Below are 22021 nucleotides of genomic sequence, written 5' to 3'. Positions count from 1 at the left end.
CTGACCCCCACCAAGCCCTGTGGTCACACCTCCAGAGGTGCCATGCAACCACTCACAGGGGGTACACACGCACCTGCCACCCTGACCTGTGCAGGCTGCACTGTGGGGAGAGCTCCACACCCCACCCTCACCCACCTCAGACGCTGGTGGGTGGAAGCCCACGCCCAGTGAGGCCAAAGCTGAGGTCTGCACCTAGGAGGGGGTGCCTTGTCCTGGTGGGCACTGAGAGGCTGTTCGGAGTAGCAGTACCCCCAATCCCCTGGTCCAGGGAGCAGCCAGCTGTGACAGCCTTCCTGGCCTCGCCTGAGCCCAGATGACAAGGAGTGCCTCAGCCATCAGAATCCCCCGACAGCCTCCCCTGAGGCCCGAGCCTCAGCCTCCATCCCTCTCAGTGCGAGGCCAGCTAGGGCAGGACCAGGAAGCCATGCGCCACCACCGGCCCCTGGTGTCCGCCCTCAGGTTTCCTGAGAGCCCTCAGGAAATCGTTCCCTTTCTGAGGTGCTGGTGGACGGGCAGTCCTGGTGCCGCAGGGTCCCCCTTCCCCTCCCTCTCACCCAGTTGGCCCCTCTGGTGCTACAAGGGGAAGGACCCCAGCCCCTCCCCCCGCCATGCCTAGACCACTGATCCTGGATGCTAGAGCCCAGCCTGGGCTCCTGCTGGCACGCTGTCTGCTGCCATGGTGACCGGGCACGTGCTCCAGGCTGGGTGCCCTGCAGTGCTGGTGCTGGTGGTGTGAGCTGGCACAGGCCTGCCTGTGTGCAGCTGGGGGAGAGGTCGCTCCTCACCCTGCTGGCCTGGAGCCCTGGAAACTGGGACATGGAGCCCTGGGGCAGCCCCGCGGCTGCGGACCATGCCTTTCACTGGCCAGCAGCACCTGCAGCCCTCCCTGCAGGCATCGGAGAAGCCCCTGCCTCAGTGCCAGGCCCTGACTGCTGCCACTCCTGTTGGCATCCCTGTCTCCAGTGATTCCCAGGTACTCCACCCTCCTCCTCGTCCCCGTGCCAAGCCCCTGCCCAGGCTCTGTTGTCCCCTTGGCCCTGCAGCCAGGTGAGGGCCACCCTGTTGGGCACACCGTGCCTTGATGTCCTCACTGCCGGCCCAGCACCAAGTCCCAGGGGCCCAGCCCCGGGTGTTGTTCCTGAGAACAGACCTGCAGCCTGGCGACCTCATGATTTTTTCATGGCTGAGCTATCGGCTCTGCTGCAGTTCCACTTACACGGGCAAGGGGGCCGCACTTCTCTTTCTCTGGCCTGGGTTGGTTTACTGAGGCCGGGTTTAGGGTGACAGGCTCCATCGGCAAGGCAGGGGGCAGGGCAGGGCTGGAATGAAGAGCTTGGGGAGGGGCTCTCCAGCGTGGCTGCCTGCCTGCTCGGAGAGAATCCCCCCCTCCCTCCCCCTCCCCGCAGCCAGCTTCCTGAATTGTAGTTGGGGTTCACGGCTGGCTGCTCTGGAGCCTCCCCTTGGAACTGTCAGGGCGGACAGCCCACGCAGTCTCCTGGCTTTTGTCTTCTGTGAAATCATAAGGTGCTGGTGGGGGGCTGTGCCTGGAAGGGGAGGGGAGGAAGAGCACCTGGCAGGGGACCCTAGGCCTTGCCAGAAAACTCCGGACCCCAGCAAGGACAAAAGTCCCCAAAGGGACCCTGAGGGCAGAAGCAAAGGTGTCTTGACAAGCCCAGATGCCCCACAACCACTGGGGCGATGGAGCCTGTGACCCCTGAGCCCCAGGACCTTTGCACATGTGGGGGTCAGGAGGGGTGTTCATGAAGACCCCATGAGCCCCTGGCTGCTTGGGGCTTAGAGTGACCAACAGATCAACTTTCAGAAAAGAGATGGCTCTTTACAGCCCAGCTGGACTTACACACAGGTGCACACCACGGACGTGGACACCTGGCGTGGACGAGCCCACAGCTCTGCAGGTGGCAGCCTTTGCCCAGTCCCTGTCCATCTGCATCTACACACAGGCCCGCATATGCCCTGCTCACGTGTAATGCCACATCCACCTGCAAGTCCAGTCGTGCAAGAACCCACCATTACAGGCACTCAGGGAGTACCTACTGTGTGCCGGGAACCGTGCTGGAGAAAGGCAAGGAATTAACTCTACCTCTGACTTCTGGGACCAAACGGAAATGGACCATTTATCACTCTACAGTGAGAAGGGCTCTGCACGTGGCCACCATCGTGGTGTCACCCAGCTCACAGAAGAAAACATCCCTGTTCTTAGCAAACACACACTGAAATAGTAAGGGCATCGTGCCTGAAACCTGCTTCCAAAGGGTTCAGAAATAGAAGGAGAATGATCAGCAAATGTGTCAAGATGTTTAAAACTAGTTAAGTTCGAAATTTCAAAACAAAGGCTGGGTGCGGTGGCTCACACTTGTAATCCCAGCACTTTGGGAGGCCAAGGCAGGTGAACTGCTTGAGCCCAGGAGTTCAAGGCCAGCTTGGATAACATGGCAAAAATCTATGTCTCTGGGAAGATCGCTTGAGCCTGGGAGGTCAAGGTTACAGTGAGCTGAGACAGTGCCAATGCACTCCAGCCTGGATGACAGAGTAAGACCTTGTCTCAAACAAACAAACCAACCAGGCGCGGTAGCTCACGCCTGTAATCCCAGCACTTTGGGAGGCCAAGGCAGGCAGATCACCTGAGGTCCGGAGTTCGAGACCAGCCTGACCAACATGGAGAAACCTCGTCTCTATTAAAAATACAAAAATTAGCTGGGCGTGGTGGCACATGCTTGTAATCCCAGCTACTAGAGAGGCTGAGGCAGAAGAATCGCTTGAACCTGGGAGGTGGAGGTTGCAGTGAGCTGAGATCGCGCCATTGCACTCCAGCCTGGGCAACAAGAGCAAAACTCCGTCTCAAAAAAAAAAAAAAATCAAAAGGTTAAAAACCATAATAAATAAAATGAAAAATTCCACTGAAGGGTTAGAAGTCAAGGAAATATCCCAGAAAGTTTAAAAACAGAGACAGAAGAAAAAACTGGAATATTAGAGAATAAATCCAGAAGGTATACTGCCCAATTAACAGAAATCCCAAAACAGAAGAACAGAAAACAAAACAAAGAAATTGTAAAAGAAATAATACAAGAAAATTACCAAGAACAGGGCCTAGGAAGTAGCCAAGACAATGAATGCAAAAGCATCACCAGGGATATTAAGCAATTTTAGATCAGCAAGAAAAAGCCTGAAGGCTCTTAGAGAAACACAAAACCTGGACTCTGGATCAGGAATCCAGTGACATTCATTTCTCAGCAGCAGCAGTGCCAGCAAGAGACAGGGGCTAAGCCTTCAAAATCCCAGGCCAGTTCTCAACCTGAAATTCCATCCCTCACCAAACTGCCAGTTCCAGGGGTGTGAGCTCAAGGCACTTGCCGATATGCAAACTCAACACTGACTCAACACTGACTCGGGGGCTCACCTTCCCACCCCCAGCTCGGTGATGCCCCCAAAGGATGCCTTGTCCTAAGGACTGGAGGAAATGGGGCCTGCCAAGGTGCTGGACACAGTTAACCTTCAAGAGAGCCCAAGCTGTGTGTGGGTGGGGGCCAGGCATAGGGGGCTCCCTAGCGTGATTCCCTCCCACAGACCAAGTGGACACATGGGTTGGGCCAACCGCTATCCTTCCCTAGTCATGATGTGACCCCAGCTCGGGCCTCTCCACCTTCAGGGTCACCTCCTGCGTCTGTCTTCTCCCCCCGCCCCTCCCGCAGGCCTTCCTGTGTCCCCACGGCTCCAGGAGGAAGTGTGACTGCCCTGGTGAGGCACTGGACATCCCCTATCAGGCAGTGCCCCCTCTTACTTTCCTGAAGCCAGCCCAGCCCCCTTGGGGCACAGCTCTGGGGAGGTCCCTGCCAAGGCCTGGCCCAGTCCTGGGAAAGCAGGAGAAGCCTGTCCCCAGCAGGTGTGTGTAGTGAGAGCTGAGTCCCACCGCTCCAGCCCTGGAAGGAGCCACCTTTTTCTGCTGTGTGGCCTCCAACCAGCCTCTCAGCCCCTCCCTTTCCTTTTCTGGGAAGTGGGGGTTAGCAGGGGCCATCTGCTGGGGGAGCAGAGCACCGGATCAACGCCCGCACCCGGGGCCAGGGTCCTCGTGTTGGGGCCCTCTGTCCCTGGTCACAGGCGGGACCTCGGACATCTGGGGTGGGCAGTGAGTGGAGGCTCGGGCCACCTCCTCATCCACTGCCCTGGGTGACCCCATCCCACCTTTCCGCGTCAGCCCTGGCTGAGGTCACCGGCCGCTCCCCGGGCAGCCCTGCCTCCGTCACCGTCGGGTGTGCGGCGGTGACTCAGCGGCCGGCCCCGCCCAGTGGCCGGAGGGAGGAGCGGGGGTCCCTCCTGGCGCTCTAGGCAAGCGCGCGCTCCGGCAGCGCGGCAGGTGCGGCCTCGCGGCGATAGCGGGACCCACCTGGCGGCCCACGGGGGAACAACACCGGCCCGCCATTCCCGGCCTTCCCGCGGGGCCCACTCCACGGGCGCCATCTCCCGGCCCCGGGCCTCCGAGCTCGTGGTCCTGGGGGTGCGTCCCCGCTGCCAGACAGTGCTCGGCAGGGGAGGTGCGTGCTGAGTGCGGGTCCTGAGCCCACCCGAAGCCCCGGTGCCGCGTCCCCGGGGGAGTGCGCGGAGCTGAGGCCCAGACCCACGCCCTGCGAGCACCTGGGGGTCAGGAAAGGCCGACTGTGTGGGGAGGGGACGCAGCAACTGGCGGGCCGGGCGCTGCAAGGGGCGCGCGACGACGTGCAGCCGGGCTGGACCGCCGCGACCCCACACCAAGTTAGGGCATGCAGCCCTGGGCCCGGCCTGAGGGACAGCCCGAGGTTCACCTTGCCCGAACGCAGACCCACTCAAGTCCCAGCTTCCCGGGCTGGGACGGGCAGGGCGGCCACGCAGTGCCGGCCCCCCAGCCACACCCGCCCTGCTGTGCCCGCCCCCGCGGCGCGCTGGGGAAGGAGGACACGATTAAGGCTCAGATACCCTGACCAGAGTCTGGGCTTGACCCCCGGCACCCTCCATTCTCCGCATACCAAAGGCAGCCCTTGGGACAGAGCGCCCACAGCAGTGGCCTCTTGCCCTTGTCCCGCCCTGACCCGCTTTCCCCCCTTCCGCGTGGCGCCAGCCGTCCCGCGAGTGGGGACACCTGGCGAGGCCCTGACCTAGTCGCTGTGCAGAGCTCTTCGGGCGAGCTGCAGGCCAGAGCAGGAGGTGCTGGACGGGTTAAACACGATTCCCCCACCTCGGTGCCCCGCGCACCCTGGTCAAGACAGCCGCTCCCTGGCCTGCTGCCGCGGGGAGAGCTGGAGGAGCTGACCAGCTAGGTGGCAGGGGAGGCTCCGTGGGGAGAGTCAGCAAAAACGACCCCCTCCCTCCCAGCGCTAGAGTCACAGCCCCTTCCACGTTTTTGAGATAAGGAGACAGCTCCCAATGGGCCTGGCCTTCCTCACCCCCTCCCTCTCTATTTCACCCCTACTTGGGCTTCCTGCACAAGGAGCTGCGGGGCGGGTGCTATGCCAGGTACGGGGGCACCAGCTTCACTGTGGAGGTACAAGGATGCTGTGCCCCGAGAACTAATGCCTAGGGCAGACGGTGGGCGAAACAAGCTCATAATCAGTGGGAGTTGATGAGAGGTTGTGGGTGGCATGGGGGCCTGCCAGGAGGAGGCAGCCAGTGGGAGAGCTTTGGGGGCAGAGGAACAGCTAGGCGGTGGTCAGGGCGCTGAAGGAGTGGAGGGACAGGCAGTGCCCAATCTGTGGGCCTCCAGCACCAGGGGAAGAGGCTTAGAGTCTACCCCCAGGCAGCAGGTAGCCTTGGGAGCAGCAGGGATTTGGGACATGGGGATTGATTGTGGAAGCTCAGGCCCTGGGGTGGGAAGGGTGGCAGGATGCGCACTGCCAGGGAGCAGGCATGGCCACATGAGGCAGGCTGTGGCCTGGGAGGGGGTTTCTGGCTTTAGCCCTGTGAAGAGGGTGGGGGCTCCTTGGTTTCATCTCCGCTTCTGGCTCCTCCCCTGCCATCTGTGACCGCAGCTAGGAACCACCCTGAGGGGAAACACAAACTTCAGGCTGAGGGGGCAGGAGCTCCTGGGGTGGGGCCCACAATGGCCAGGTGGAGAGCAGACCCTCCCCACTCCATGCGGCTCCAGGAGGCCAGAGGGGACTGAGGCCTGGGGAAAGGAGCCCTTCTTCTTGGGCCCAGCGGAGGGTCACAGCGGGGCCTGGGGCTATGCCCTTAGGAACAGAGGGAGGAGCGGGTGCCCCGTCTCAGGTCTCACACTTGACACACGGAGGCGCTGAGCACGTCTTTACTCATCACCAAAAACTGCACCCCTGGGCATCAGGCAAGAAGCCTGGGGGGTTTGCTGGGCCGCCTGACGGCCTCCTGTCCCCAGACTTCTTGTCCACACAGGAGGGCAAGCAGCCTCAGAGCCCCTGATGGGCCACACATCTCACATCGCTGACCCCTCTCCTCTTTTTTTGACAGGAAATGGGGTAGAGAGGTCACATGGCAGGCACAAGGCTGAGCCAGGCCCCGAACCTGGTGTCCAGCTCCCAGCTCAGGGCTCTTCCAGGGGCCTCCTTGGTTCCTGCTGCACAGCGGGGATGGGGAGCCTCAGGTAAACTGCAGTGGGAATCCTGTCTCCAGAAGGCCTGGAGCAGCGGGGGTGGGGTGGGGCAGGGGGGTAGGGTTGAGGGACTCTAGGCCTGAGTGTCCAGTGACTCTGCAGGGGTGGGGGCGGGGGGACGGCCAGCTGAGCCTTCCGGGCTTCAGTCTGCGCAGTGGGGCAGGAGAACCAAGCCCCAAGCTGGGCACCAGCCAGGAGACGGAAGCGTGGGACCCTGGGCTTGTTCCTTGAGCCAAAACTCAGAGGCAGCCAGGCCGAGCTGCAGGAAACCAGCCTTACCCACCGGGACCAGCCTTGGGACCACTGTTCCTGAAGAGGCAGAGCCCACTCCAGGCCTGCCCGAGGGAGCCAGCCAGGCCCTGGAAAGAGCTTCAGGAAACAGGGCCATCATCTTGTACTTGATCTATCCAAAACAGTGCGGGAGAACAGGGAGGCGGGCTGAGAGTAGGTAAGCTTTGCTTGCCTTGGATTCAAGTTAGCTTTTTATTATGGGATAACTTTAGACTTACAGAAAAGTTGCAAAGACAGTAGGAAGGTTCCCCAATGCTCTACTCCCAGTGTCCCCTAACCTGGCATCTTACAGGGTCATAGAACAACTGGCATAACTGAGAGATTAACCTTAATACGACCAAACTCGAGGCTTTGGGTTTTGCTAGTTCTTCCACCACTGTTCCTTTTTCTGTTCAGGGTCCATCGTTTCATTTAGTGGGAGAAGATGACACATTCCAGGCTGGGCAAGGTGGCTCACGCCTGTCATCCCACCACTTTGGAAAGCCTAGGCGAGTGGATCACTTGAAACCCTGTCTCCACCAAAAATGCAAAAATTAGCCAGGCGTGGTGGTGCATGCCTGTAGGCTCAGCTATTGGGGAGGCTAAGGCCCGAGAATCGCTTGAATCCGGAGACAGAGGTTGCAGGTAGCCAAGATCACGCCACTGCACTCCAGCCTGGGCGACAGAGTCAGACTGTCTCAAAAATAAAATAAAATGGCCGGGCGCGGTGGCTCAAGCCTGTAATCCCAGCACTTTGGGAGGTCGAGACGGGCGGATCACGACGTCAGGAGATCGAGACCATCCTGGCTAACACGGTGAAACCCCGTCTCTACTAAAAATACAAAAAATTAGCCGGGCGTGGTGGCGAGCGCCTGTAGTCCTAGCTACTTGGGAGGCTGAGGCAGGAGAATGGCGTAAACCCGGGAGGCGGAGCTTGCAGTGAGCCGGCCACTGCACTCCAGCCTGGGCGACAGAGCGAGACTCCGTCTCAAAAAAAAATAAATAAAATAAAATGGCGGTGGGGACTGGGGGGCCCTGTCAACAGGTGTGGAGGTGACCCACAGTCCAGGGGCTGAGCTGGTGCAGAGGAAGGAACAGAGCAAGGACCTAGAGGTGGGGCAGTGCAAGCCGTGGGGGGCGCAGGCCCTGGATTAAGTTTCAGCTCTGCCACACCTCCCTGGGCCACTGTTGTCGTATCCAATAAATGGGCCGAAACAAATAAGACACAACAAGTTCATAATAAAAACCACCAAAGCCAGCACTGGACTAGCAAAGAACAATCACATCGCTTCTCTGAGCCCCAAGTCTCCCTTCCGGAAATGCAAAGGACACACCCACCTCTAGCGGAAGTGCAGCTGCTGACTCTCCCGGCTCGGCGGCCGCCCAGCTCCCCCCAGTTCCATCCATGCGGTCCCCTCCCCAGGCCCAGCTGCCCGGCCCTCTCCGGCACTGGTTCCAGAAGGGTGGTGGTGGCCACCCTGCGCCACCGGCTTCCCAGAGCATAGCCCAGGACGGCCCTGGCGCGACCTTGGGCGAGGCCCCGCTGCAAAACAGAAAAATCACAGCGCGCGGTCCGGCCCCCTGCGCCCCGTGGGCTCCAGGCCTCGCCCTGCCCGCTCCGGCTGCCCGCCCGCTTCCCAGGGGCAGGCAGCCCCGCATCCCCCGCCGCCCTCGGCCCCGGGACTCCCCAGGCTCCGAGGCCCCCCACGCCCGGCTCCCGCCCCAACCCCTCGGAGGCGCCCGGCCACTCCAGCGCCCCGGGGCTGCCCCGCCGCCGCCCCTTTGTCCCGCGCGCCAATCGGCGGCCTCCTTGACTAAATAAGGCCAGGAGCGCCGGGCGGGCGCCCCCCGTCCGTTACTTCCGCCCCCCGCCCGCCGTGACTCAGGGCCGGCGGCGGGCGGGGACGGCGCTGCCCCGGGCCGGGCTTCCCGGCGGCGGCGGGCGGGGCTCCGGCGGCGCCGAAATCGCCAAATATGGCCGCGCCGCCGCCCCCCGCCGCACACCTGGGCCGCACCTTGACCCCCGCCGCGTGACGCGGCCGCAGAGGAGGAAGTCGCTCCCCGCCCCCCCCCACCCCTCCCTGCGGCTCAGGCCCTGGGGGTGGCGGGGAACCCCGGGGTCTCGAGGCGCCAGCCCCGCCCCCATGACCCTGGCCGCCTCGGGTCCGCAAAGTGGGGTAGAAGGGTGGGGGACCGGGACTCGCGCCCGGGGCCGGCGCCTCCCCGCACTTCCCAGACAAAGGAGCTTCGGAGGAGGCCGGAGGCCGGGAGGGGCAAGCTATTGCCCACCCGCCCCGTGTCCCACGGTGGGGCACGTCGCATCTTGGGACCGCCCCCCCAAGTGGAAGTCCCCACCCGGGGATCGAGCAGGCTGTGTGGTTCTGACCAGGGACGCGACTCCGTGTGGGTTTGTTGGAGGCCCAGCCCCGGCTTCGCCACGGGAGGGAACACACCTGACATCCTTGCCCGGGTCCCCGGAGAGTCTGGGCCTGGAGAGCTCAGTACCCCCGGGAGGCCTGGGGCACGGGGACTTTAGGCACGGGGCTCGGCGTCCGGGGTGACTGCAGCCCGCAGGTGAGCTGGGCCGGCCGCCGTGCCTGACTCGCTGTTCTCACTCCCAAACACGGGGTCGCGAGCTAACCTTGCAGGGCTCGGGACTCCGCGTGGGGACCCTGGCCCCGTCCCCCAGCCTGTCGAGTCAAGCTGAACGCCCCGCGACCTCGGGCGAGTCCGTCGCCTCACTGCGCGGCCTGACTGCCACCCCTCCGCGGCCGGCGCTCCAACCCTAAAAATTCCAGCGGTGCGCAAGGAAGCTGTAGTGCCGGGCGCCTCTCGGGGTGTGTAACCAAAGCACCGGCGCCGCTCCGGGCAAGCAGTGAGCGCCCCGAACCAGCCAGTGCCTAAACCCACGCAGCCCTGACCCCTGCCCTTAACTAGCATCGTAAAAAGACGAGGGGATCCCCCCGACCGCCCGAGAGTGCGGAGCCGACCTTCAAGAAAGTCAGGGTTCCCGTTGTCTACCTCAGTTTCCCTATGATGTCTACAGGTGACCACAATGAAACAAAGGCCTCGCTCCACACCACTTCCTCAACACACAAGGGGGCGGGGTGGCCCTAACCCGTAGCGCGCGCCTGCGGACAATCGGGCCTGTGATTTGAGGGGCAGGGATGAGTCAGGCAGAAAGGGGTCTCGGTCTCCAAAACAACGTAGACCCGGGGCAGGGCGCCGCGTGGAAGAACCTGCATAGTGGTGGCTGCGCTCGGGGACCAGGGCGAAGTGAGGGCTCCCCCGCGCCCAGGGATGCAGAGTGTCGGGGACCCCCGCCGCGCCCCTTCCCCAGCCCGGCACTGGCGCCCGGGCTCCTCGTGGAGCCCGAGGGGACAGGCCGCAGGGACGTCCCAGGGAGCAAAGCCCCGCACCGTGGCCCAGGCCTCGGGGACCCAACCCAGCTCCGGCGCGGCCCCGCCCCGGCCAGGCAGTTTCGGGGCGCAGCCGCGCCCTCCCCACGGCGCGACAGTCCCGGGGCGGGGCCGGGCCCGTCAGCCCTTCGGTCCTCCCGGCGACCCCCGGAGGGCGCCCCGACCCAGCCCCGCCCGATGGCCGGCCCGCGTAGGGTCGCGAGCGCGCGGGGGTGGCGCGGGCGGGGCCGTTGGGAGGCGGTGCGGGCTGGGGCCGGGGCCCCACGTGTCCCTGCCGGGCGGGCCAATAGGCGCCCGGCTTTCGGAAAGATCTCCATATATGGACATGTTCTGGGGCCGCGCGCGCCGCCGGGCCGCGCGGGCGCGCCGCTTCCGCTTAAATAGCGGCGGGGGAGGCCGCGAACGGTCTCAGTCGCCGCCGCCAGCTCGCGCACCTTGTTCTTCTGCCGCTCAACTGTCCTAGCCCTCCGCCGGTAAGCGCCCCGCCCCGGGGCCTGAGCTGGACGTCTCAGGCCTGCGCCTCTCGACTCCGGCTGGCCTTGCTTTCAGCTGCGGAGGCCTCGCCGCGCCTTCACCGGGAACAAAAGGCGGGGTGGGCCGGGCCGGGCCGGGCGGACTGGCGCTGGGCGGGTGCCGGGGGTCCAGGGCGGGGCCCGGCCGCAGTGCAGAGTCCCGAGCCGCGGACGTTACGTAAAAGTCCCGGCCGCCGGTTTTAGGTGGTTGCGGTCTTGGAGGCTTGTGTCTCCGGGGTTGGGGCAGAGCTGATTCTTCTCCGCGGAGGAACATTAGTGGGCTGTGGGGTTTGTCTTCGAGAGGCGCCCGCCTGAGTCCGTCTTTTCCTGGGCAGGTCGCAATGGAAGAAGAGATCGCCGCGCTCGTCATTGACAATGGCTCCGGCATGTGCAAAGCTGGCTTTGCTGGGGACGATGCACCCCGAGCCGTGTTTCCCTCCATCGTCGGGCGCCCCCGACACCAGGTGAGTGGAGGGCACCGCGGGGCTCCTGGGTTCTGCGTTGCGGGGTGGGCTCGGTGCCGCCGACGAGGCTGACGGGTCAATCCCTGCAGGGCGTGATGGTGGGCATGGGCCAGAAGGACTCCTACGTGGGTGACGAGGCCCAGAGCAAGCGCGGCATCTTGACCCTGAAGTACCCTATTGAGCATGGTATTGTCACCAACTGGGACGACATGGAGAAAATCTGGCACCATACTTTCTACAATGAGCTGCGCGTGGCCCCAGAGGAGCACCCGGTGCTGCTGACCGAGGCCCCTCTGAACCCTAAGGCCAACAGAGAGAAGATGACTCAGGTGAGGCTCGGCTGACGCCCGCGCTCCCGTTGTTTCCCTTGTCATTTTCTGCCCAGCTTGATTTCTGACATTTAAGTGTTTCTTTCGCTGTTCCAGGCTCTGTTCCTCTCCCGGCATTTCCTCCCTGAAGTCTCCAGGTTTCTCATTTGGTTTCTGCCTGCGTTCTTTTCTTTTCTTCACACATCACACTGGCATGCGGCATGTTGTGGCGTGTGAGCATGGGGTGGCCGTGGGTCTGTGTCCTTGATTAAGCCGCCCCTTGTTCCTCCTCAGATTATGTTTGAGACCTTCAACACCCCGGCCATGTACGTGGCCATCCAGGCCGTGCTGTCCCTCTACGCCTCTGGGCGCACCACTGGCATTGTCATGGACTCTGGCGACGGGGTCACTCACACGGTGCCCATCTACGAGGGCTACGCCCTCCCCCACGCTATCCTGCGTCTGGACCTGGCTGGCCGGGACCTGACTGACTACCTCATGAAGATCCTCACCGAGCGTGGCTACAGCTTCACCACCACGGCCGAGCGGGAAATTGTGCGCGACATCAAGGAGAAGCTGTGCTACGTCGCCCTGGACTTCGAGCAGGAGATGGCCACCGCCGCATCGTCCTCTTCCCTGGAGAAGAGCTACGAGCTGCCTGATGGCCAGGTCATCACCATCGGCAATGAGCGGTTCCGGTGTCCGGAGGCGCTGTTCCAGCCCTCTTTCCTGGGTAGGTGTTGTGAGCTAAAGTTTTCTCCTCTTTTCATCCTGGGCAAGTCAGCACCACTAAGGGAGGGCTTTGTCCCCTAGGCATGGAATCTTGTGGCATCCACGAGACCACCTTCAACTCCATCATGAAGTGTGACGTGGACATCCGCAAAGACCTGTATGCCAACACGGTGCTGTCTGGCGGCACCACCATGTATCCAGGCATTGCCGACAGGATGCAGAAGGAGATCACCGCCCTGGCACCCAGCACCATGAAGATCAAGGTGAGTTGAGGGGTTGGTGGCCTTCTGCCTGGCTCTGGAGGCCTGACTGGGGGTGCTGTGTGAGCTGAAGCCATGCCTGGCTGTCTTTGCAGATCATCGCACCCCCAGAGCGCAAGTACTCAGTGTGGATCGGTGGCTCCATCTTGGCCTCACTGTCCACCTTCCAGCAGATGTGGATTAGCAAGCAGGAGTACGACGAGTCGGGCCCCTCCATCGTCCATCGCAAATGCTTCTAAATGGACTGAGCAGATGCGTAGCATTTGCTGCATGGGTTAATTCAGAAGTATAAATTTGCCCTTGGCAAATGCATACACCTCATGCTAGCCTCACGAAACTGGAATAAGCCTTCGAAAAGAAATTGTCCTTGAAGCTTGTATCTGATATCAGCACTGGATTGTAGAACTTGTTGCTGATTTTGACTGTGTATTCAAGTTAACTGTTCCCCTTGGTATTTGTTTAATACCCTGTACATATCTTTGAGTTCAACCTTTAGTACATGTGGCTTGGTCACTTCGTGGCTGAGGTAAGAACGTGCTTGTGGAAGACAAGTCTGTGGCTTGGTGAGTCTGCGTGGCCAGCAGTCTTCTGATCTGTGCAGGGTATTAATGTGTCAGGGCTTGAGTGTTCTGGGATTTCTCTAGAGGCTGGCAAGGGCTCCTGAACCAGTTTCTGCCCTGCCAGTCTGTCAGGGTTGGAAAGTCCAAGCCATAGGACCCAGTTTTCTTAGCTGACGTTTTCTGCCAGAACACCGTGGGCTGTTACTTGCCTTGAGTTGGAAGCGGTTTGCATTTACACCTGTAAATGTATTCATCCTTTTAATTTATGTAAGGTTTTTTTGTACGCAATTCTCAATTCTTTAAAGAGATGACAACAAATTTTGGTTTTCTACTGTTATGTGAGAACATTAGGCCCCAGCAACACGTCATTGTGTAAGGAAAAATAAAAGTGCTGCCGTAACAGATGACTGGTTCCTGTTTGGGGAAGTAGCAAGTGGGCTGGGAAAGACAGACCTGGAAAGATTGGGTGGTCTGGTGGGGGGGAAGGTGCTCCTTATCTTGGCTTCATGAACTGATGAGAAAATGGCTTACAATAATTTGAACAATTAGGTTTCTTCTAAACCGAAAGTGCAAGAACAAAGCGGCCCTAGTGAGTTTGGGTGTTGGAAATTACTGAGGCAGCATCGTAAGGCTGGGAAGGAAGTCCTGAGATGGCTTTTCCCATTTTTGGGAAAAACTAGATAACTTGGTGACATTTTGGGTAAATATTTGGCATAAAACTAAGAACCATCTGAATTAGCAGGGGCCTTCCTAGCAGTTTCCCCCCAGCCCTCAGGTGGACATGGGATATGAGAGTTTCATTTTGTGTCAAGAGTGCAGCAGTCATGGAGTTGGCTAATAACTGAATCCTGGAACTCAGTATCTGCCACACCTGGTGTAAGTGGCTCTGCGAGTTCCCTTTGTACTTCCAGCTTTTCTCCCCGCATTGCCAGGGGTGATCCTCTGTACATGGGATTGGGAGTTCAATGCATAGCTCCTCTATACTGCTTACAGCTGCAGAATAGTCATTTGGAGGTTGGGTCAGGGAAGGGAGATTACCAATTGAAAAATTTTCTTCCAAAACTATTTCATGTTAAGTCGGGTCAAGGGATTATTTCTGCTGTTGGGAGGTAGATTTTACCCAGGCAGAGTTAGTGGTGCTTCCTAGCTCCCCCTCCGATACGGGGTTGGGGGAGAGGAGGCTCTCAAGCTGGGTGGGGATGGAGGCGGAGGCAAGCATGACAAATTACAAGTTTCCCCAGCTCCAGGCTCCCACCCTGCTTGGTTCTGTGACCTCACATCACAGCATGACTTCTCAGCGACTAATACCTGCAAAAAATAGAAATTCTCTTTGTCCTGTGAAGCATTGCACTTACAGGACAAACTAAGAGATGCTCATGGACACTGGGCATCAGCAAATGCACGTTAAAACAGATGCCAGTTTATATCAGATGAGCAGAAACCAGGAGATGGGTAGTTGTGAGCATTGGCCAGGGCACAGGGACCAGGGACAGCCACGCGCTCTCCAGGCGTTGGAAGCTACAGCTCTTCTGGAGTGCCCAGTGCAGGTTTCCAGCCAAAATGAGAGGATGAGTACATCCTACAGCTCCCAAGCCCCGGTCCTGGGCATACACCCTAGAGGAACCGCAGGGACCACGACATGCAAGCTGCTTGTGAGGGCGATGGGTAAGTGACGTGGCAGATGTGCACCTGCGGCAGTGACGCGCTGAAGCTGGGTCTCAGTAACACTGTTGAATGAAGGTTATGAACAGAGTGAGCTGTGTTTCACAGCTCCATTTATATAAGTAAAAACAGATCCAAAAGATTATGTATAATGCCAGCACTTTGCAAGGCTGAGATGGAAGGATCATCTGAGCCCAAGAGTTTGAGACCAGCCTGGGCAACTTGGCAAGACCTTGTCTCTACAATTTTTCTTTTTTTTTTTTTTTTTGAGATGGAGTTTCCCTCTGTTGCCCAGGCTGGAGTCCAATGGCGTGATCTTGGCTCACTGCAACCTCCGCCTCCTGGGTTCAAGCGATTCTCTTGCCTCGGCCTCCCGAGTAGCAGGGATTACAGGCATGCGCCACCACGCCCGGCTAATTTTGTATTTTTAGTAGAGGCGGGATTTGTCCATGTTAGCCAGGTTGGTCTCGATCTCCCAACCTCACGTGATTCGCCCGCCTTGGCCTCCCAAACTGCTGGGATTACAGACATGAGCCACTGTGCCCAGACATATATATATATATTTTTTGAGATGGAGTCTCACACTGTCACCCAGGCTGGAGTGCAGTGGTATGATCTCGGCTCACTGCAAGCTCCGCCTCCCGGGTTCATGCTATTCTCCTGCCTCAGCCTCCTGAGTAGCTGGGACTACAGGCACCTGCCACCACACCCAGCTAATTTTTTGTATTTTTAGTAGAGTCGGGGTTTCACTGTGTTAGCCAGGATGGTCTCGATCTCCTGACCTCGTGATCCGCCCGCCTCGGCCTCCCAAAGTGCTGGGATTACAGGCGTGAGCCACTGCACCCGGCCCAATTTTTTTTTATTAGCTGAGCATGGTGGTGCATGCCTGTAGTCCCAGCTACTCAGGAGGCTGAGGAGAAAGGATCACTTGATAGAAGTTTGAGGTTTGAGACTGCAGTGAGCTGTGATCAAGCCACTGCACTCCAGCCTGGGTGACAGAGTGAGACCCTATCTCAAAAACAAAAAAACTCCAAACCCCACAAAATTATGTCTAATAAGGATCTAGTATACACAATATGTAAAGAACTCCTGCAAAACAAAAAAGAACCCAATTTAAAAATGGGCAAAGGACCTGAATAGCCATTTTCTCCCAACCAGATATACAAATGGCCAACAGGGAGATAAAAAAGATACTCAACATCATTAGGGGATCATTAGGGAAGTGCAAATCAAAATCACAGTGAGATATCACTTCACATTCAGTAGGATGGCCACAAAAAATAAAAAAATGGAAGATAGTAAGTGACAGTGAGGGCCAGGGATGATGGCTCACGCCTGTAATCCCAACACTTTGGGAGGCTGAGGCAGGCAGATTGCTTGAACCCAGGAGTCCAAGACCAACCTGGGCAACATGGCAAAATCCCACTACGAAAGATACAAAAACAAAAAATTAGCCTGGCTTGGTGGCACATGCTTGTAATAACCCAGCTACTCAGAAGGGTGAGGTGGGAGGATCACTTGAACCTGGGGAAATTGAGGCTGCAGTCAGCTGGGATTGATCCACTGCACTCCAGCCTGGATGACAGACGAAGACCTTGTCTCAAAAAATAAAAATAAAAGAAAGAAAGGACCAGTGGACCAGTGAGGATGTGGAGCAATTGGAACTCTGGTACAGTGATGGTGGGAATGTAATATAAAATGGGGCAGCCACTGTGGAAAACAGTTTGGCAGTTCTTCAGCTACACACAGAATTACGATATGATCCAGGAATTCCACTGTTAGGTACATACTCCCAACATTGAAAACTATTATTCGAACAAATACTTGGACATGAATGTTCGTGGCAACACTACAGTCAAAAGGTGGAAAAACCCAATGTCCATCAGTTGATGAATGAATAAACGAAATGCGGTCCATTATGAAATAGAATATTGATCGGCCAGGCACGGTGGCTCACACCTGGAATCCCAGCGCTTTGGGAGGCTGAGGGCGGATCACAAGGTCAGGAGATGGAGACCATCCTGGCTAACACGGTGAAACCCCATCACTACTAAAAAGTACAAAAAAAAAAAAAAAAACACTAGCTGGGCACCTGTGGTCCCAGCTATACTCGGGAGGCTGATGCAGGAGAATGGCGTGAACCCGGGAGGCAGAGCTTGTAGTGAGCCGAGATCACACCACTGCAGTCCAGCCTGGGTGACAGTGTGAGACTCCATCTCAAAAAAAAAAAAAAAAAGAGAGAAATAGAATATTGATCAGCCATGAAAAGAAAAGGGTGGATCTTGGAAACAGCACACTCAGTGGAAGAAGCCAGACACACAAGGTCACTGTATGACTCCAGTTCTAGAAACCGTCCAGAACAGGCCAATCCATAGGGACAGAGAGTGGAGTATGGGCTAGAGGGGAGGGAAGGAAGACGGGGAGGGACTGCTTAATGTGGCATAGTTTCTGTTTGGGGTGAAGAAATCGGACAGAGATGGTGGTTGCACACAACATTGTGAATATGCTTGATACCACTGAATTGATACCACTGAATTGGACTTTTTTTTTTTTTTTTTAGATGGAGTCTCGCTCTGTCATCCAGGCTGGAGTGCAGTGGTGCAAACTCAACTCACTGCAACCTCCGCCTCCCGGCTTTAAGTGATTCTCCTGCCTCAGCTTCTCGAGGAGCTGGTATTATAGGTGTGCACCATCACGCCCAGCTGATTTTTGTATTTTTAATACAAACAGGATTTCACTTCTTTGGCCAGGCTGGTCTCGAACTCCTGACCTCAGGTGATCCACCCTCCTTGGCCTCCCAAAATGTTGGGATTACAGGCGTGAGCCACCGCACCCGGCCATTTGTACACTTGTTTTTGAGATGGAGTCTTGCTCTGTCGCCAGGCTGGAGTGCAGTGGTGTGACGTGGCTCACTGCAACCTCCGGCCCCTGGGTTCAAGTGATTCTCCTGCCTCAGCCTCCCGAGTAGCTGGGACTACGGGCATGTGCCACCACACCCGGCTAATTTTTATTTTTAGTAGAGGTGGGGTTTCACCATGTTGGCCAGAATGGTCTTGATCTCCTGACCCCAGGTGATCTGCCTGCCTCGGCCTCCCAAAGTGCTGGGATTACAGGTGTGAGCCACCACACTTGGCCTGTACACTTTTAAATGATTAAAACGGTAATTTTTATGTTCCATATTTCCTTTTCTTTTCTTTCTTTCCTTTTTTTTTTTGAGATGGAGCGTCGCTCTTGTTGCCCAGGCTGGAGTGCAATGGCGTGATCTTGGCTCACCGCAATCTCCACCTCCTGGGTTCAAGTGATTCTCCCGCCTCAGCCTCCCAAGTAACTGGGATTACAGGCATGCACCATCATGCCTGGCTAATTTTGTATTTTTCGTAGAGATGGGGTTTCTCCATGTTGGTCAGACTGGTCTCAAACTCCCGACCTCAAGTGATCCTCCCACCTGGGCCTCCCAAAGTGCTGGGATTACAGGCGTCAGCCACCGTATTTGGCCTACATATTTCTTTTTTTTTTTTTTTTTTTGAGACGGAGTCTCGTGCTGTCGCCCAGGCTGGAGTGCAGTGGCCGGATCTCAGCTCACTGCAAGCGGAGTCCGCCTCCCGGGTTCACGCCATTCTCCGGCCTCAGCCTCTCGAGTAGCTGGGACTACAGGCGCTACCACCTCGCCCGGCTATTTTTTGTATTTCTTAGTAGAGACGGGGTTTCACCGTGTTAGCCAGGATGGTCTCGATCTCCTGACCTCGTGATCCGCCCATCTCGGCCTCCCAAAGTGCTGGGATTACAGGCTTGAGCCACCGCGCCCGGCCTACATATTTCTTTTATCACAATGAATGTTTTCGGTTATATGCATGTCTGAGGACATGTAGCAAGCACACAGTTTGTGTCTATGGGGAGAGAATAGGATGGGAGGGAGAATGAACTGTGTGTTGGGGAGGAATAAAATAAGAAAACCAAGAAGCACAGTGCAGAAGCAGCTGTGGTGAACTGTGAGCTGGAGGACCCAGTTTTCCAAGTCTGACATCTGAAAGCAAAGCCAATCAGATCAAATTGTTTCCAGGCTTGGAGCACTCCCCAGCCTTGGCGGGGTCCCCTGCCCACTCCACCGCAGCCAGCCCTGTTGCAGGCTCTTGACTGGCGAGGACCAGGTCATGCTTTCAGCTCCAGACCAGACCAGGCTCCATGCCAGCCCTCAGGGGAGCTCTGTGGAGTGCAGCAGCCGCTGGAGGGCATGACCCCCAGCCCAGTGCATACCTGGCCTGAGGTCAGCCCCGTGCGTGTTTCCAGGTCACATGAGATGCTAACGGGAAGGCTTTCATTCAGTTTTGTTTAGCAAGCAGTATATATATATATATATGTGTGTGTGTGTGTGTGTGTGTGTGTGTGTGTGTATATATATTTTTTGAGACAGCATTTTGCTCTTGTTGCCCAGGCTGGAGTGCAATGATACAATCTCAGCTCACTGCAACCTCCGCCATGTGGGTTCAAGCGATTCTCCTGCCTCAGTCTCCCAAGTAGCTGGGATTACAGGCATGTGCCACCACGCCCGGCTAATTTTGTATTTTTGGTAGAGACAGGGTTTCTCCATGTTGGTCAGGCTGGTCTGGAACTCCCGACCTCAGGTGATCCGTCCGCCTCGGCTTCCCAAAGTGCTGGGATGACAGGCGTGAGCTACTGTGCCCAGCAGCAACAGCAATATATTGACTCAGAGGAGGACAGGTGCTGCTGAAAGGGGCTGAGAGAATCAGATCCTGGCTCAGCACGGCCGGGGATTGGCCTCCGCCCTAGCTTTTTGTTTGTTTTTGTGGTTTTTTTTTTGGAGACAGCATCTCACTGTACTGCCCAGGCTGTTCTCCAACTCCTGGACTCAATAATCCTCCTGCTTAAGGCTCCCTGGGATTACAGGCGTGAGCCACTGCACCCAGCCTAAGACTCTTTTCAAAAAACAACCACAAGCCGGGCGCGGTGGCTCACGCCTGTAATCGCAGCACTTTGGGAGGCTGAGACAGGCGGATCACGAGGTCAGAAGTTCGAGACAAGCCCGGCCAATATGGTGAAATCCCGTCTCTACTAAAAATACAAAAATGAGCCAGGCGTGGTGGCGGGCACCTGTAATTCCAGCTACTCCAGAGGTTGAGGCAGGAGAATTGCTTGAACCCGGAAGGCAGAGGTTGCAGTGAGTTGAGATTGAGCCACTGCACTCCAGCCTGGGTGACAGAGCAAGACTCTGTCTCAAAAAAAAAAGAAAAAAAATCTCAGTATCATCATGCCCCCCACCCACCAATTATTGATTGATACTTGGTATCATCTAATGTCCAAATTTCCTTGGTTGTCTTAAATTTTTTGTTGCTGTTTTGTTTGTCTGTTTTTTTGTGAGGACAGGGTCTTGCTGTGTTGCCTAGGCTGGAGTACAGTGGCACGATCACAGCTCACTGCAGCCTTGACTTCCTAGGCTCAAACAATCCTCCCACCTCAGCCTCTTGAGTAGCTGGGACTACAGGCGTGCACCACCACGCCCAAATACTTTTTAAACTTTTTGTAGAGATGGGGTCTCCCTATGTGGCTTAGGCTGGTCTCAAGCTCCTGGTCTCAAGAAATCCTCCCACCAGCTGGGCGCGGTGGCTCACGCCTGTAGTCCCAGCACTTTGGGAGGCTGAGGTGGGCGGATCACTAGGTCAGGAGATCGAGACCATCCTGGCTAACACGGTGAAACCCCGTCTCTACTAAAAATACAAAAAAAATTAGCCGGCCGTGGTGGCGGGCGCCTGTAGTCCCAGCTACTCAGGAGGCTGAGGCAGGAGAATGGCGTGAACCTGGGAGATGGAGCTTGCAGTGAGCCGAGATCGCGCCACTGCATTCCAGCCTGGGCAACAGAGCGAGACTCCATCTCAAAAAAAAAAAAAGAAATCCTCCCGCCTCGGCCTCCTAAAATGCTGGGATTACAGGTGTGAGCCACCATGCCCAGCCTTAAATTTCTTTTAACTGTTGGTTTGTTTCCAATCATTGCATTTGGCCATTATGTCTCTTGAATCTCTTTAAACCGCTGGATTTACCCTCTTTTATTTTTCTCCTTTCAGGTTATTTGTGGAAGAAGGCAGGTATTTTGTTCCAGAGGGTTCCACCTGTCTGGATTTTGCTGATTTCATCCTTGTGGTTGATGTGACATGTTCCTCAACCCCTTGTATTTCCTATAGTTTGTTAGATCTACGTGTAAATGTCCAAATTGGCCTGTTTAATCTCATTCAGGTTTTTTTTTTTTAGCAAGAAGATGACCATATGGTGGGTGCAACTTCATGGAGAGGGGGAGAGTCCCACAGAGCCTGATTTTGTGATGTTAGCAGCTATTGGTAATCCCTGCCAGGACCTGCTATTTCACTAGTGGTTACAAATTATTCTTCCCCTCCTCTCCCCTCCCCTCCCCTCCCTCTTTTCTCATCTCATCCTTTCCCTCCCTCCTTCCTTCCCTCCCTTCCTTCCTTCCTTTTTTGACGGAGTCTCACTCTCTCGCCCAGGCTGGAGTGCAGCGGCACGATCTCAGCTCACTGCAACCTCTGCCTCCCAGGTTCCAGCAATTCTCCTGCCTCAGCCTCCCGAGTAGCTGGGACTACAGGCGCATGCCACCATGCCTGGCGTTTTTTTTGTTTTGTTTTGTTTTTTTGTATTTTTAGTAGAGATGGGGTTTCACCAGGATGGTCTCGATCTCCTGACCTCATGATCTCGATCTCCTGACCGCGTGATCTGCCTGTCTCGGCCTCCCTAAGTGCTGGGATTACAGGTGTGAGCCACTGCACCCGGCCAATCCTATCCTTCCTTCTTTGTTTATATATTTGGAATTCTTATGCAAAGAGAAACCCCTTTATCAACAATTTCGCTCCCCCGAGCTATAGTTTGTGCTGGAAAGGGAAGACACATGGGATCTTCCCTGTGATTTCCGGGTATAGATGAATGAGCTGGTACCCAGCATCTTCCAAAAGTGGCCAGCTATCTTTTATAGTATTATTATGAACTCATTAATTTGCATTTTTTTTCCAGGCAGGATCTCACTCTGTCACCCAGGCTAGAGTGCATTGGTGCAATCACAGCTCACTGCAGCCTCAAACTCCTGGGCTCAAGTCATCCTCTGGCTTCAACCTTGTGAATAGCTGGAATCGCAGGCATGCACCACCACGCCTGGCAATTTTTTTTTTTTTTAGTAGAGATGGGGTCTCACTATGTTGCCCA

General features: G+C 56.9%; 1 protein-coding gene across 2 annotated transcripts; it reads left to right on the top strand.

The window, feature by feature from the left end:
* Nucleotides 1–10641: 10641 nt before the first annotated feature.
* ACTG1 (actin gamma 1) lies at nt 10642–13542 on the top strand. Of its 2 annotated transcripts, none has more exons than XM_003913558.4 (6): nt 10642–10775; nt 11150–11278; nt 11368–11607; nt 11881–12319; nt 12400–12581; nt 12674–13542. In XM_003913558.4, exons 2-6 carry the CDS (start codon nt 11156–11158, stop codon nt 12815–12817), a joined length of 1128 nt encoding a protein of 375 aa, XP_003913607.1. In that variant the 5' UTR covers nt 10642–10775; nt 11150–11155; the 3' UTR covers nt 12818–13542. The 2 variants fall into 2 exon arrangements, with proteins under 2 accessions (XP_003913607.1, XP_009189719.1); XM_009191455.4 differs by having other exon boundaries at nt 10710–10894; nt 12674–13539.
* Nucleotides 13543–22021: the final 8479 nt, after the last annotated feature.

The sequence above is a fragment of the Papio anubis genome, chromosome 17, assembly GCF_008728515.1.
Source record: "Papio anubis isolate 15944 chromosome 17, Panubis1.0, whole genome shotgun sequence".
NCBI lineage: Eukaryota > Metazoa > Chordata > Mammalia > Primates > Cercopithecidae > Papio > Papio anubis.
This window is presented reverse-complemented; position numbering and strand designations above follow the sequence as displayed.

Coding starts and splice junctions, on each gene's coding strand:
- ACTG1 (XM_003913558.4), top strand. CDS start 11,156: ATGGAAGAAGAGATCGCCGCGCTCGTCATTGACAATGGCTCCGGCATG. Junction 12,320..12,399: donor GTTCCAGCCCTCTTTCCTGG/GTAGGTGTTGTG, acceptor TTTGTCCCCTAG/GCATGGAATCTTGTGGCATC. Junction 12,582..12,673: donor CCAGCACCATGAAGATCAAG/GTGAGTTGAGGG, acceptor CTGTCTTTGCAG/ATCATCGCACCCCCAGAGCG.